This window comes from Centruroides sculpturatus, unplaced genomic scaffold (genome assembly GCF_000671375.1).
Source record: "Centruroides sculpturatus isolate CEXI.00-Female unplaced genomic scaffold, Cexi_2.0 scaffold176, whole genome shotgun sequence".
In the NCBI taxonomy this organism is placed as follows: Eukaryota; Metazoa; Arthropoda; class Arachnida; order Scorpiones; family Buthidae; genus Centruroides; species Centruroides sculpturatus.
This window is the reverse complement of record NW_019384551.1, coordinates 259,796-277,239: the sequence shown is the minus strand read 5'-3', so window position 1 is coordinate 277,239 and position 17,444 is coordinate 259,796. Positions and strand designations below refer to the sequence as shown.

General features: G+C 31.2%; 1 protein-coding gene and 3 non-coding genes across 5 annotated transcripts in view; 2 read left to right on the top strand and 2 right to left on the bottom strand.

Annotated features, from left to right (window-relative positions):
- LOC111623656 overlaps window positions 1–11,973 on the top strand; it is a 29,373-nt gene extending 17,400 nt beyond the window's left edge. Inside the window, exons 3-5 of one of the 2 annotated variants that reach the window (XM_023366320.1) lie at window positions 1,122–1,379; window positions 7,808–8,080; window positions 11,042–11,973. In XM_023366320.1, coding sequence (XP_023222088.1) covers window positions 1,122–1,379; window positions 7,808–8,080; window positions 11,042–11,550 — 1,040 coding nt within the window. In that variant the 3' untranslated portion in view covers window positions 11,551–11,973. The remainder of the gene's footprint in view (window positions 1–1,121; window positions 1,380–7,807; window positions 8,081–11,041) is intronic. The other variant, XM_023366321.1, reaches the window with a different exon arrangement.
- A 2,691-nt stretch (window positions 11,974–14,664) lies between these two features.
- Trnav-aac lies at window positions 14,665–14,737 on the bottom strand. The gene has a single exon. It is a non-coding gene; the product is annotated as a tRNA-Val (tRNA).
- Window positions 14,738–16,401: 1,664 nt separating this feature from the next.
- On the top strand, window positions 16,402–16,492 carry Trnai-uau. The gene is given in 2 exon segments: window positions 16,402–16,439; window positions 16,457–16,492. It is a non-coding gene; the product is annotated as a tRNA-Ile (tRNA).
- Window positions 16,493–16,796: 304 nt separating this feature from the next.
- Trnav-aac lies at window positions 16,797–16,869 on the bottom strand. The gene has a single exon. It is a non-coding gene; the product is annotated as a tRNA-Val (tRNA).
- Window positions 16,870–17,444: the final 575 nt, after the last annotated feature.

Sequence of the window (17,444 nt, the reverse complement as noted above, 5' to 3'; positions counted from 1 at the left end):
TTTTCTTGAAAATGTTTTTGAGTTGTTTCTTTAATTTGGGTGTTATGTTGTTTTTAGTGTATTGTGTCAGCCTGCCTAATTGCTGTCTAATGTCATTTATTTGTGTTTCTATTCTTCTCTGCCAGGCAAGCTTGTGATAGAATTGTGTTTTGTGTGTATCTGTCTGCAATTGTATTTTTAGACCATGGTGTGTTATTGCCCCAGCATAAACTAATGTATGAATGTCTGAGAGTGTAGAAATTGAATGAATGTAGTTTGGTAGTAAGTGAGTGTTTACATAATTTAATGTTTTTCCTACTTCCTTTGATATGTTGATTTTTGGTATTTGTGGTCTTTGTGTGGGATCTGTACTAGTATATTTAGTGAGTGTTTCCTGAAATATGAGTGAGAGTGTATTAACTAATTCTATGTCTACATTATTAGCGATGGATGAGGAAGTGCCTGTAGTATAAGTAGCATTAAAAAAATTATATCTAGTCTAAATAATAGGATATTTTACTCTTTATTAAAGTAAATTTCTCAGGAATTTCTGACTTGAAATATTTCTTGAGAAACAAAACGTATAAAAAAAAACAAACATTACTTTAATCTATAATTAAAAAAAATTTTTATATTGTTTGAATTATAAAATATGTATTGTTATGCTAAAGGTCAAAGTTTTAGAATATCTATGATTTTTAATTTTAACCGTTTCATTTTATTTTATCCTGAATTAATATTAATGCTAATGTTAATTTTTATATTATAAACTGTAAATATTTAATGAGGAATTATAAAATGTTACAATCCTCTGGTTCTTACTGATAAATGCTTACTTGTCTAATTTACTAATGATTACATCTGAAAACTTTAAATATACAGTATCTGATTATAGTACACAAAGCAGTAAGATGCTTCAAATTATATTTATTTGATTAATTATTTTCACTTAAAATTTTTTCTAAATTTTTAAATAAAAAAAATAGTATAATGAGACAACAACAATAAAACTATTACTTTAGTATAATATATAATGGTATAAGAATGCTAACTTACAAACTTTATATTTTTTAAATAAATTACTATTACTATAAAACAATAAGATATTAATTTTAATATTGTAATATTTTGTTTATTAACAGAACCTCTCATTCTCTATCTGAATGAGTATTTTCAAGAACAATACGAAATTTACCAAGTAGTGGTACATGTAAAAAATCATCTTAAAATTCAGCATCAAATTTCATTAAAATCTAATTATTACAAACATTCAACTTTCTTCGTAAAAAAAAGTCTTTCATTATTTTATGGGATCTTTCTCATACAAGAAGAAAACATCACACTGTTAGGAAATGAATGGGAAGATAAACATCTCTGTAAATTTAAAAATGTACAATCAGGTAAGGAAAAATTAATTTTTAATTACTATAATTTTGTAGAAGACAAAAATTGTATATTTGTCTGTCATTCAAACTGTACTGTTTCAACTTTTTTCTTTGTGAATATTTTTATTTTTATATAGATTTGTATCCTCTTTTGAAGGTATTCAGTCTTCAGATTTTTATTTAATTGTGTAAAAAGCAAAATGTAATACACTTCAGTTTCTTCTTTGTACTTTTGAAATGTTTTGAAAAGATGTGTTATGTTCATTTCTTAATTTTTATTAATATTAAAATAATTCTGTTTTATTTTCCTTTCCTTTTTTTAAAGAGAGAACTTAATTTTAGAATTAAAACTTTGACAATTTTTAGTGTTTACTGTGAATGTATCACATGTATCATTCATTATTGTTGTATGTGAGCAATTTTCAAATAGCTGTTTCTCCCAAAACTACTGAGAATAATACCTAAGTTCACATAAAGTATTTTGCTTACAATGACCCAAACTATTGTGTCTCAGTTCATTTCCCTTTCCTCCTGATCACTATATATTTTTAATTGTATTTCTCATATTAGTCTGTAGTTTAATAATAATATATTTACATAGATATTCTTTTCTTATCATATAGGAAAGATTTAGCCAAATCATTGAAGTTACTCTTAACAATCTGACAATTAAAAACATATCATCAAGCCAAATTTAAAAGCAGAAAGAATTTTTTTTTAATTATATTTGGATTATTATTTACTTGAAATCTAATGATTTTTTTAACCTGAAAAACAGACTGGAAAAGGAGATCATATTTTTGTTAAACTAATTTATCAAACTTTCTGAAAATGTTTAAAATAAAAGTTTTTTTTTTATTTCTAAAAAGGACTAAATTGGATTTAGACATTAAATGTAAACAAATTTTTGATTTTAATGCTTATAAGTCAAATTGGAATGAGCATATTTTTGTTACAAGTAATTCACATCATAATCTTTTTATAATTAAAATTTTAGTTCCATTTATATTAAATCTGGAGAAAGCAATACAAAGTAATGATAACATATTTTAAGATAAAATACAGATTAGTTTTTATGTGGCTCTAAGCTGTTACTGTTTATTTTATTAATAAGAATTAGGATAGTTGGTCATTAAAGGCCAGAGGGGTCAAGTCCCACCAATAATTTTATTAAACAAAGTAAATTTAATAACAAACAGCATCTTGATTTAACAAATTATTGTTTACTTTATTAAAACTAAACGATTGTTATAAGAATAAAAATTATTTTCTACTAAAAAATATATTCATCAACATATTCTACAATACTTGGAGTCAGCTCTTAGGTAAATAGCATGATGTGAGATTTGATTTAAGAATGCACACAGTTACCATTAGTTTGTGCTGTGGTGAAATGTGTGCAGATTTATGAAGCATCAGGGCTGAATCTGTCATGTCTTATTTCCAATGTATTCTTAACTATATATGTAGGAATGTGCATATCTCTAATGTTTTACAATTTTTGTATAAGTTTATATTTTTTACTGGCTAAGTAATTTATAATTATTACAGGTATTCCTTGCTTAATGAGGGATTTGATTAATACACAAAAATTAATCGCGGCAGTCCCTTTATATATGTGACAGAAGTTTTAATTAATGTGGTTTTACCAGCTGTCTGTACTTAACATAGATACCATTTTTGATTAATGCGATTTTTGAAATGCACAGTAGCATTGAGGGATTAATTAACTGATTAATCAAGGAATACCTATATATAAATAAAATGAAAATGAAGATATTTTATAACTTCAACATATTTATATTTTAATGTAAATACTATCAGCCAAATTTTAGTTTTACTCAATCATAATTCTCATGTTTATTTTTTCCATTTTATATCATGATTTATAAATCATTTGTTTGTTTATTCTTTTTACTCATTGCATACTTTTTTATGTATTAAGTTTGTTTCAATTTTAAATACCTCTTAAACATTTTTGTTAGTTTTTATCATTATTCATTTTATTAAATTATCAATGGTAATGTGTACCATAATTACAGTGGCTGACAAATGTTTTTCATGAAGTACATAAACAGCTGTCACTTTTCTACAAGTTAAAAAAACTTTGATAATTTTTTTTTCCTGGAGATATGTACCCTATTACATCCTGTCATTTTGTAAAATATTAAGCAAAAATATTTTCTATAGTAAAATATTGTATAATTTTAAGCAAAATACATGGACAAAAGTATTGCATAATTTAAATGACTGTTTGTTCCATTATTTATTTAATATTAAGTAGATAAAGACATGATGTCAGATTCAAAATATGTACATATTTCATGATATTCTTTATAACTTTGCTGAGTAATACCATAAACCTGTATAAATAAACCATGCAAAATATAGGCATATTTGTTACTTTATTATTTGTTAAAATCCTGATTTTCTATTATTAACCTAAATAACTTTTTTTAAAACTTGGCATGATATGAACTAAGTTGGATTTATTTATTTCTGATTAGGGACATTCCAATATCATAAAAGATGATACTGATGAGTATCAACATTGGGTATCAAAACGTGAAATCTTGCCAGCTGTCATTGTCCAGTATGGCATTACCTTCCAGGTGTATTTATTGTTGAGTAGGTATTGTATTCATTACAATGAAGGCTGAGTGGGCCCCAGAGTAACAATTAAAAGTTTATTGTTTACTCCAGGGAATTGAATCCTAGCTATCTGTGTTCAGAAGGCAGTGTGTCATTCAGATGTCTTGTATGATGTCTTATATACACAACCCTTTGTTTATGGATCTGTATCCATACACAAAGGGTTGTGTATGGTTGTGTAAAGAACCTATAGTCCTACTAATGGACTGTGTGGATACATGGTATAGAGATGGACAAGAAATTGTTGATGAAGAGGTAAAATAATGTCTTTACATTGAAAGTTCTTTATTGTGTTCAAATTCTACAAATATTAGTTCAAACAAATATACAGTGGGTGATTGGTTAACGAACATAATCCATTCCAAGACTTTGTCTGCTATCCTAATTGTTTGTTAACTGATTATCAATTTACCATAGGTTTATGGGAATTTGATTAATTTGTTCTAGAGACCCCAAAAAATAAAAATTATTTACTTTCTTACTACATTTATTTATATAAAAATATATATAATAAAAATATATATATATACACAGTCTTGCATTTTTATTAGTCGTGTTTTTTTCTGTTTGTGGGAATTAAAGAATCTGTTTAATGTCGATTGATTTTTCTCTCTTCTTAAGGATTTTTTGAAGTAATTAATAGCATTGTAATTGTAGAGATCCCCAAGCCTATTATCCTCAACCTGGTTTGGATGCCATTCTAAGACTGTTGTTCTGACATCCTCCCACTTCTTCAAAAGATGTTTAATAGCAGATATCGACATTAATCCTTTTTTCAGAAGAAAACATATCTCGCCAAGTTTCTTGGTGTTCTTCTGTCGTCAGATTAGTTTTAGGTTCCATTATGAGCTCTTCAATGTTCTTTATTTCTCAGATGTGATTTTTGTTACTTCTTAAGCTGCTTGAGTCTTCTTGATTATACTTTATCTTTCTTATATAAGATTGAATTGCAACCTACTGTTCAAGCCATACTGCTCAGCAACATCAGACATCTGCCCACTCTCTACCTTTGCTATTATACTCTCACCTTTCAAAAATAAAAACCGACACAAAACTTAACGAGTACCTGCCCGACAGTCTCTCAAATACTATAAAAGAATTGTTTCTGTCAGAAAAATAAAAGGCTGGAATTACAAGGGAGAGGTTTCAATGATTGAAGGACTACTATCTGATTAGTATATACTGGGTTGAGCATCGATGTTGACGTCTTTCGTCCAAAAAGTTCTGAATTGTTGCCTGAAGACAAGGGAAGACCAATCAGTATTCATTATTTTATGTCACTTCTTCTTTGTTTGTTCTGTGAGGTGTTTGTTGTCCAAACATAAAAATCTTTTGCAATAGTGTTTGTTATTCGATTTGTTCGTTAACCGATCACTCACTGTATACAATTTCAGTTGTAGAATTTTGTTGGATGACAATTAAGTTTAAAAATAAAATTGAAGATAAAGTCTGTTAAAAAAGGAATCACTGTGAGAATCCAGAGTTAGTAATTTAATTTGTTAAATTATATAACAAGATTTTGTTATTATTTTTGATAGAATTTTATCAGTTTTGTAAACATTGTACGAAGTTGAAAAAGGAACTTTTTGTTTAGTTGAAGAAAGATAATACAGTTTCTTCAAAAATTATAGTTTATTGTAGGATTTCTTACACACTATCTGCAAAACTGTCCAACTTCTGTCACATGTTGGAAGCATAGAGGGCTTATTTTAAACAATTTGATTGGAGGAGATTTCTTATAAAAGAGGATAGGTCACCTCTAAACATCAGCTAGCTAGCTAGTAACTAACTAAGTTTAACTTGAGTATAGTTCAACTTAGCTCAGTCCACTTGACCTTTTATGATGCAAGTTCAAACTTATGGTGTCCAGTCATATAGTTTGTCAAGTAGTCAGTTTATCTCATCATGGAAGACTGCATGTCATCTAGGTAATATAATTATGTAAACTCTCTCTCTCTCTCTCTCTCTCGGCACTTTATGATTTAGTTAGTGCGGTATTAATTTGAGCTATGTTTTTCAGGAAGAATAATAATTAGAAGTTTTGTTATCATTTTAGCATGTTTTATTTATTTTGATTTATATATCTTTTATATATAACTGTATATATGGATTTGATTAATTTTACTTATTAAATATATATCTTTTAATCATTAACATGTTCAGTTTCCATATGCTTAACTCCATTGTTGTACTAATTAAAAATAGACCCTCCTATAAATTCTGGAAATAGATTTATAATTTTACTTACATCTTAAGTCTGCAAATTGACTAAGTGGTGTCAGGGATCCTGACTCTGAGACGTCTTATGGTCGAAGGACCCGTATAAATACAAACTATCTGCGTTTAAAGCACTTATCAAAAGGGCCTTCTTGTACTGCACCAATGTTCAAGACAGGAACAAAGAAATTGATAGAATTCAAAAGGTAGCAAGGAGTTTAGGGTACAAAACGTCCACAATCAGAGGCCTTATCAAAAGCTATGGTAAACAAAAAAGTACAGCTACAGTGCATAACAGCACTACTGCATTCAACAAGTTCACATACAATGAACAAACAAGGAAAGTAGTGAATGAGTTGGGAAAATACAAAAATGTAAAGATAATTTACAAATGAGCACCTAATATATATAGATTATTAAGGAACGATGAGGACTAAATTAGAATGGAAGAGCAAGCGGGGGTGTACAGCATACCTTATATTGAGAACCAACAATTAAGAATTGATAAAGAGGTGATCAGAAGAAACCTTATGGTACGTGTAAAGGAGCACAAATATAGTGTTAATAAAGGACTTAATAGCACGATATTGGCAAGTATGGCACAGTCAGATGGAGCAGTAGTCAAATGGGATGAAGTGAAGATCGTTAGAACGGAGCATTCACTGTCCATCGAGATGGAAATGGAAAAAATAGAGATTTACAAAAGTAAAATGAGGGACCGATGCCTAAATGCAAAAGATGCAAATGCATTACCAACAGCTTGGAAATACAAAATTGAAAAAAGTATGGGTTTTAATAATCCATAAAAATAGGATCTGAGGATTATAGATAGAAATTAGTTTTTTAGATGCATTTAAATTTGGTGTAATTTTAGTTTTTTATTTTTGTTTCTGTTTTTGTTAATTTTGCAATGTGTTTTGATGTTATTTAGTTAGCTATTTATTTACTTGTGTATATACAAAAGTTGTTAAAATTAAAACATTCAAAATGAAATAAATTCGAAGAAATGGTTCCATTTGGAACGATGATTGTAAAGCCTGAAGATGGCCTATCCAAATAGGCCGAAAATGTTTGGAATAAAGAAAAAACTTGGCAAATAGAAATCTAAATATTTATTTATATTGATAAATCTGAACTGTAAGTGCATATAGATTCTAGAAATAAAATATGATTTAATAAATTTATTGATATTTGATTATTAATATTTACTATGTAAGTTTAATTAACTTAACTGAAATTAGTGTAAGATTCAGTGTTTGATTCGGATGCAAAATCTAGTTTTTGTCAGGATTACTTGTCTGTGAAAAATGTAATGATACCAGATCCAATACCTGAAATATTGATAATGGTATCATTTTGGACCATTATCAATACAGTGTCAAGTACAGAAAGTACTAAATATTGAAGAAAAGTAGCTAAATGGTATCAGTATTAGCAGTATTGGGATGTCCCTATTTCTGATTAATAGTTTGTTTGTTGTTTCTATTTAATTATTTTTCAGAAAAAATAAAAAAAATATAAATATTAATATATTTTCATTAGAACACTGATACTATTTTTTGGTTTATTTTCAGAAAATATTGTAACTCATTGTAAATCATATACAGAAATTTCAATGGAAATTAATATTTATTGCTACTTAATTTTTCATGCTACAAATGGAATAAAAATTGATATGATTAAGCCTGAATTACAAAGGAAAGGATTTTTAAGTTATTTGAAAACAAAAACTATCATTGGCATTATTAAAAAATTTTACAAAGTATTTCAAATTAAAGATAATTCTGTTGTATTAGTTAAAACTGAATTTATCAATTTATCAAGAAAATATTCCACCAACGTTACAGGTAAGATTTCCTTTGAATTTATTGTTATTAGATGATCTGAAAAACATATAATGTAAATAATGTAGTATTATTTACATTATATGATTGTTTTTGTAGTATTATAATTACAGTAGAGCAAGGGTCGCCAAACTTTTTTGATCATCGACCCTCTACAAGTTTTCAAAACCTCACATCAACCCCCACCAAAAAGTTTATGTTACAAGCAAAACAAAATACTTACTATTTTAATACATTTCTTTTAATTTTGCATTTTTTTCCATTTATTATATATTTGTTAATAATAATTTTTGTAACTGACAATCAGTGAGACAGATATGCTTGATCCTTAGCTCCCCCTTATCCTTATCTTAAGCTTGATAATTGACCCCCAGTAATGTTATATCTCAACCACTTTGGCGACCCCTGCAGTAGAGCGTCAATTATCCAAATCAATTGGGGACAGGTTGTTCAGAAAATCAATTTTTCAGATAACCAATTATGTATGAAAAAATATATTAACGTATCCCATGTTGAAATTTGTTCAAATCCCTGCATGTCCTTCAGTACTCTCTCATGATCGCGCCAGTGCTGCCAGCTAAAACACACACACCAACAAAAATAATATTGGAGTAGCCCAAGACATAGCCAAAGATTGCAGTGCCACAGCACTAGTGAAAATTTAAATTTGCTGACTGGAAAGCTTCCGGTTAATTGACGTTTTGGTTGATCGATATTCAGATAATCAATGCTCTACTGTATTTTCAAATACTTGGAAATGTGTGAATGAGGAAGGAATACTAAATAAAGCTGGAGTTTTGACTCAAAGGATTATAGACCCCCTTAAATGAATGTTTCATGAAAAAGTAATGAGAAAGGTTAAATAGACCTTCTGTTATGCAAATATTTACCTTTAATTTTCCAACCTTCCTCACTTCTTTATCTTTTGTCCTTTCTCTCCTTTCCCCACATTTGGGTCTATAATCATTTGAGTCCCAACAACAGTTTTATTTAGTATTTCTTCCAGCATTGCAAGATTTGGCTACTTTGTGCCAGATTTGGCTACTTTTTTTTTAGTTTGGTGTAAAAAATATCATTTTGCGCATTGGCTACTTTTTGGGCTACATATTATTTATAAATATATTAGTTGAATAAAAATGCACTTTAAAATGGTATTTTGTTGTTTTTTCTTAATTAGAGACCCAAATAAAACAAATATTTGTGTTTTCAAATAAATTTTTGTTTTGTCTTCTTTATAATAAATGAATTTATCTATTTCTAAGTAAAAATTAAAAGTGTCTGTAGAAGTAATTTTTTAAAATATTATTTTTTGTGATAAAATGTTAATACTTATTATTATAATCTAGACATGTTAATCCCCTTCGTACCCACACTGACTCGAGCGTGGGTACGAAGTTAAATTAATTAATTAATTAATTAATTAAATATGTAAAGGTGTAGATAATCCTCCATAACGGAAGCATGGCTCAGTGCCTAAAAACTGGTGATGGTTGAAACAATAGGGCAAGTGTGGAAGAAGGTAGGGACAGAAGCTACGAGAAGACAAGGTGAAAGGACCACGGATATCGAAAGACAGGAAAAAGAAACTTTACGAATATACATATATACTTGTGGCTCAATCTTTAAATATACAGAATATACTTGTGTCTCAAAACTCCATGACTTCTTCCAGTGTGGCCCAGAGAAACAAAAAGGTTGGACACCCCTGTACTAGTCAATAATACTGACTTTCAGATTCTGCTCAAAGATGATGCCAGCATTTATGTAATATACACAATCTGATTGTGCAAAGAAAGAGATTGAAACTGAGAAATGTGGCAAAAGTATAAAAAGAAAATGTATGGAACTGAGTGTAACAAAGAAAGTAGCAATCATTAGACAATTAAAAAAGATACAAGATGACTGAAAATTATGAATTTAAATTCATGATAATTTTTTACTGTAAAAGTGTCCTCCTTTCTTCCTGTATGAAAAATGTTTCAAATGTAAAAGTGTATGAAGGGACTATGTGTATGAATGGGCTATGAAAGAGGACACTTTTACAGTTTGTCTGCTAAAAATTTTTTGTAATTTTTTAAGTTTATACCTATTATCTCAGCAAAAAACTTTTTCATCAAATGCATAATTTTTATAAATATATTTGCCACTGGCAGATGGAAGATTGTAAGGCAAATGAGAAGCTTCCAAATAAAGTTCAACTCTGCTGTGAAATTGTTATTTCCTGATGGTGTAAGAAGAGGCTATGAAAGAGGACACTTACTATTTGCCCACTTAAAGTTTCTTGTAAATTTTCTAAGTATTCAGTCAAGAGTGAGGCTAATCTGAGGTGGTTTGGCCATTTAGAAAGAATGGGAGAAGAGAAACTAGCCAAATATCTATTTGGATAGTTTCTCTTCTCTGAAATCAGAGGGGAAAAACTAAAGGGACACCCTAGATGAAAGTGGATTGATAGTATTAAGCAAGCTTTTGAGGAAAGGAATTTAACTTTACTGCAGGTTAAAAACTTGATAGGAGAGTTTGGAGAAAAGGTAAAGAAAAGAAAATTCCATATGGTAGTATGAAAGTTTGATTTTTCACCATTTCTGCTAATACCCTTTGGGTATTAGTAGAAAAAGATGATGATGATGATATAATAAATTTTTAAATACTGTATTATGATTGAATGATTGTGCAATTTTCAACTTTAATTTTGTCATTTAATTTTGAGTAATGAGTGTTACTGCTTGGTAGGTGTCAATTGTTGGGATGTACTATAACCTCAATGAGTTGGTATTGGTGACTCCAACACTGTGCCTTCTTCTACTACATATTACATTGATTTACTTTTTATATTCAACATATTTCTTTGTAAAGATGATTTAAATAAATACTTTATTGATTTTAATATTATCTTTTCTAATGAAGTTTTAGTTTTTTTGTTTCTGTTTTTTATACATAAAAATTATATTTATTTATTATTGACAGAAATTGAAACATCTAGTGAATGTCTAGAAGAAAAGAGAAATACCAAAGAAAATGAGAAAGAATACCAAAATGATGGTGAGGATTTAGAAACATTGGGAAAATTAAATTGCAACAGTGATTTTAAAAGGTGTCAAAATCACAGACTGGCTACTGTTTTTATCAACAGTGGAAGAATGTGTGCTGTGACTGAAACTGTTGGATATGTCCAAGTAGATGATGATATCATGCAAATTATAGTGGATGTTGTATACATGAATCAAAAACAAGTGAAAAATTTACATGCTGTGCATACTAAAAACATAAATTTTATTGCAATAAAAAGTGAAGAGGAATTAATAGATTATTGGAAAATATCACTTGCATGGATTGGTATTAAACCTGAAAATATTCCATGTGCAATAACATTTGATTCTGTGTGGGAGACTGTCAAACTTTTATATGAAAAAAGATGGAATGAATTTAGATGTCTTGTTCTTCCAAATTCCAAAAACTTTTTAAGAAATGAGTAAAATTTAAAGGATTGTGAATAATGTAAACTGAAAAGTTATTTTCCAATTTACTCTTTGATTGTTGAATTACTGTATATTTTATTAACATGTAATTAGAAAAACTTGTTTTGTTAATTTATTACTGTTTAATGTTTTCAATATATTAATTCATTTTATTTGTTTTTAAAAATGTATAAAACTCATTTAATACAGAAAATAATGTATTATGAAAAGTGTGCCAAATGTATATACAGTACTTAATTGATATCGATAACTGTGATATATTTTTAAATCCCTGCTTCAGAGCTTTCAGTTTTCTAAAAACAAACTTATGTGAACAGATGATACCATAATATTTTTTTTAATTTTAAAAACAAACTTATGTGAACAGATGATACCGTAATATTTTTTTTAATTTTAAAAACAAACTTATGTGAACAGATGATACCGTAATATTTTTTTTAATTTTAAAAACAAACTTATGTGAACAGATGATACCGTAATATTTTTTTAATTATTGATATATGTTATTAAAATAAAGAAATGTTACAAATTTGATTAGTGGCGTGCCATGACATTTGATGATAGCTGACTTCAGGGCAATCAGTTAATTGCACGTCAGTGATGGCCTAGGGCAGAGGTGGCGAACATATGGCACGTCGAAGAAATCATCTGGCACGTAACGAATTATATGATTTCTAGTGTTGCAACGAATAGTATATTCGGCCAAACTATTCGGCTTGATTAACTCATTACGAAAATTGGCGCGCAAACCGCATTATGGCAAGGACCCTGCTCTCTATTGGTCCTCTGTCACTACGCTTCGCCAATCGCTTCTGTTAATTCTTGACAGTTGTAGCGGACAGACACGAGCGTCATGGCAGTATGTGATAAATGATATCAAATGTGGATAACAATGAAATGACCTACACGTATAAATAGCGGAAAAAGAACAGAGAAGACCGCGAAGTGAAAATGTGAAAAGAAATATGAAATTGAATTGATAACATAATCGAACAAGTCGAGGCAGCTTATTGGCGCGAAATTCGCGGCCGTCAATGCCAAACAATTGTTGTCATAGACTTCGGAAAGCTAAATGCTTGTAATGAAAGTCACTTAGCGTGCACGGGCGAAAGCCTGGGGCCGTTCGGGCTACCAAGCTGTCTCGAATTTGTGAAATCATAACTCTGACTTATACCGACGTCCTATCTCTCTCTCTTCTCCGTTATCACCAGGCTATGAGTCGCGTATTGTAAAATGGGAAATCTACGACGGAAAAGTGACGAATCGAAAGTATCGTGAGCGCGTATTATGATGTACGCATAGGCATACGTGGACTAGAGCGATACAGGAAATAGAAAGGGAAGAGCAAAGACGAGCACTTAAAAAGAAGGATAGGCAGGGTCAGACCCTCAGAAGTGCGACGATTCTCGAACGAATAGGTGTGTACGTGTGCTGATCTTTGTAATTATAAATTGTGAATACATGTGACTAATATTTTCTTTTTTATTTTGTGCATGCTATAAGTTATAAATAAATAGAAACAATCAACACTAACCCAATAACATTAAATACCAAAATGATTAATTTACTGTGTTTTTGTTATTTCTTACTCCTGTTTTTAGGTATTCGGCCGAATAGTGATTAAATATTCGGTATTCGTCGAATACCGAATCCTAAAAACAGGAGTAAGAAATAAAAACACAGTAAATTAGTCATTTTGGTATTTAGATTTAATGTTATCGGGTTAGTGTTGTTTGTTTCTATTTATTTATAACTTATAGCATGCACAAAATAAAAAAGAAAATATTAGTCACATGTATTCACAATTTATAATTACAAAGATCAGCACATGTATACACCTATTCGGCCGAATAGTAACCGAATATTCGTTACATCACTACATTGATTTCGGTTTATCATCTGTTTCAATCAGTTTTTCTTTTTCAATCTTTTTAAATTCTTTACATTTACTCTAATTACAGCATATTCTTTTATGGTTAGATTTACGGATGAAATCATTGAGTGAAAAAATTTTATAGAAATATGAGCAGAATTAATCTTAGCTTTTGAAAGAATAGGCCACATAAAACTCTGTGCCATTTTAGCGTTACGGATACTATAATTTTTTAGCCTGTAAAAACTGTCCGGAACACGAAAATAATACTACCAGGTATATGTAATTCGAAACGACTTATATAGGCTGATTATTAAAATACCATCTCTCTTTGGGCGATAGTCTACCGCCCTTCTTCAACACCGCCACTTTTGTTTTTGAAACATTTATAGTTAATATAGTTAATTCACAATCACTAACATTTATAAATAAAGAAAATATTTAATACATTCCACAAAAACTAAATACTTTTGTTTATTACTCGACATAATCGCCTTAAACGTTGAGACATTTATCCCAGCGTGACACTAGTTTGAACATCGCTTCACGGTACTGTCGCTTGAAGTAGTCCAGAACGGCGTCTTCCAATTTCCCCCGATCTGCAAAGCGTTTTCCCGGAAAAATTTCTTTAAAGGTCCGAATAAATGAAAATCCGACGGGGGGCTAAATTTGGACTATACGAAGGATGTTGCAGGACCTCCCAATTCCGTTCTGCCAACCACAGTTTGATGTGATTGACATGTGGAGTATAGTCCAGACGTCAAACCAATGATCGGCCACGTCGAAAACCTGCTTATTACAAGTTGGCTTATCGCGAGCGTCGTTCGGAATCGTTTCGCGTTCGCAAACGAAAATGTTGGTAATTGTTAACGTGTTTGGAAAAGTGCGTTTCCCAGTGGCGCAATTGGTTAGCGCACGGTACTATAAGCAGTACTTGAGTTCGAGCCTCACCTGGGGAACGTGACAATTTTTTTTAATTGCATTTCGTTATTCCTCGATTAGTTGAAATGGTCGTCCGGTTTTCGCCTATACTTTTTGAGCTGTTCGGCCTTCATCATAGCGAGCAATCGTCGATTCGATGTCACGCAATTCTTACCAATTCGAGCGACTTTAAGAAAGCGCGGAGGTTTTTGTAAGCAAGTGAAATGCGTCTCGGTAAATTGGCTCAAAACTGTAAAAGGGAACGGAGAATCGTGCAAAAATCCGCGAAACTTTCCGAATACGTAGAAAAATTACCTTGTGCCTGCCAGGGATCGAACCTGGGACCTTCCGCGTGTTAGGCGGATGTGATAACCGCTACACCACAAGCACTTGCTTTTCTAGCTGATGGTCAAATCTGATTAATGACGCATATCTGGAATACGTCCACCGTTCCGACCCGGAAACATTTCGCCATGTTGGATTTACCTGTTGCGCTGTAAGGCACAATTCAAGTCCCGACATACGCCAAATTTTCAAGCGCATCGCGTTTTGAAATTAAATTTAAACTTAATCTTCTTAAGAATATTCAGTTCAATTCAATTCTTTATTGTATGAACCTTAGTTTATTACAAGGGGATTAAAGTATCAATACATAAAAACTGAAGTTAGTGCAATTTAACAAATTAATATAATTGCTTAGTACTACACAATAACACACAATAATAATCATATCTATACATATTATGTAAATCTGTAATTAGTAAAATTTCACTAATTAATTACATAGGATAACACAAAATAAAATACAGTACACAAAAGTAATCAGTTTTTGAAAAACGCGATAAATTAGTTATATCTTTCCAGTTTTTTCTATTTGCTTCAAATTTGATACAGTAAAAGAACATATGTTCCCAACTTTCATACGTTTGCAAACAACAGTTACTGCAAATTCTCTCAGTGTGTATTATTAGTCTATCCCAGTGGTTCCCAATTAGTGGTACGCGTACCCCTGGGGGTACGCGAAATTGCGTGAAGGGGTACGCGCGGCAATCTAAAATCGGTCGATTTAAAATTTAAATGCATGAGATTAAGCAATCAAAAAAATAATGGGGGGACCATCAAAAATTCGGCAATTTACAGCATGATGGCGAATGCACAAATTCATTTATTTATAACTAAAAATTTTCTCTAAATTTCATTAAAAAATGCATTTGTGACAATACCTAAATGAAATTCTTACGCAAGAAACAAAACGTGTACAATTAATACAAATTTTGTTAATTGTACAATTATCACTATCATCGTGTCAGCGAAGCGGCAATAACATATTTATTACCATTTTGCACAACATACCTCTGCGAGAGCGGATTTTCGGCCGTGACAAACAGGATAACTAAACATTGTCACCGACTTCAACTCGAAGATGACTCGAGACTGAAGCTGACTAAAAAGCAACCAGATTTAACAAAGTTGTGCAAAGAAAATCGTGCACATTTGTCGCATTAAAATTAAATAACCTTATGTTATTTTCATTATTATTAGAATTGTATTTTAAAGGTAATAAATGTAAAAAAAAACTTATTTGATCACTAGCTGTCTACCCACAGCTTCGCCCGCATTATATCGAATTTTCTCGTGGGAGTAAGATATTTTCTCGCAGTAAAATGTAGCCTATGTCCATCTCCAACATGTAAGCTATCTCTGTGCCAAATTTTATTAAAACCTGTTCAGCGGTTTAGACGTGAAAAGGTGACAGACAGACAGCATTATCTTCGAATTTATAATATTAGTATGGATTAATATGAATTTCTGCTATAAGGGGTACGCGAGTTTGAGCTCTTTCTTGAAGTGGTACGCAGGAAAAACTAATTGGGAACCACTGGTCTATCCTAATGCGTCAAAATATAACTTTCACCACATCTCAGCTGTAGAATTAATCGTTTCACATAATAATTTATGTCCATAAACAAATAATCTGCACACACAATTTAAAAAAAAACGATACAATTGAAAATGCTTGTTCTTGTAATTGTTAGCGTGTCTTGGAAACCACGTCCCCAGTGGCGCAATTGGTTAGCGCACGGTACTTATAAGCAGTACTTGTGAGTTATGCCGGGGTTGTGAGTTCGAGCCTCACCTGGGGAACGTAACAAATTCTGTTTTAAATTGATTTTTTGCTGTCGGCCGGGCATTCGCCTATACTTTTTTCGCTGTTCGGCTATCATCGTAGAAAGCAATCTTCGACTCGGTGTCGGCGCACTTGGCACAGTCACACAATTCTTACCAATTCGTGCGACTTTAATTAAGAAAGTATGGAACTGTTTTGCAGGAAGGCGAGGTGCGTTTCGGTGAATTTGCTGATAAATTGAAAAGATCCGTCTACGGAATGACGAGCGGAGATTCACGTAAAAAATCTGCCAAACTTTCCAAAGACTAAAAGAAATTACCTTGTGCCTGCTAGGGATCGAACCTGGGACCTTCCGCGTGTTAGGCGGATGTGATAACCACTACACCACAAGCAATTGCTTCTTTAGCTGATGGTCAAATCTGATCAATAACGCATCTCTGGATTACGTCCGACCCGGAAGCATTCCGCTCTGTCGGATTTACCTGTTGTGACGTTAATTTGTTTCATTTAAAATATATGTTCGAAAGCTCAGAGTTTCATGCATTACACGCAATTGTCAGAGAAATATAATCCCAGCTTCATCTCCATTCGTAAGAATAATTATTAAGTTTCAATTTAATTTCGAAACGCCATGCGTATGAAAGGTTTGCGTGTGTCAGGTCTTGAATTGTGGCTTAAAAATATGATTAAAAATTGCAGCCCGACATTGTGACGATACAACAATAAATATTAGCCCTGCGGGCACTAAGAGACTTTAACAAGCCTATTGGAAATTGGTCCTCACAATAGGACGGCCAGATGAAGTACGGGATTAATATATCCGAGTAAACCATCTGAAAAACTCCGGGAATTTCAATCCCCGATTCTACAAAGCAGTAGGCTGATACTAGCTACATGTTTTATTTTTTTTAACTCTCCGCCCTGTGGGCACTAAGAGGGCCTCTTTTAGCAAGCCCATTGTGAGTTCGG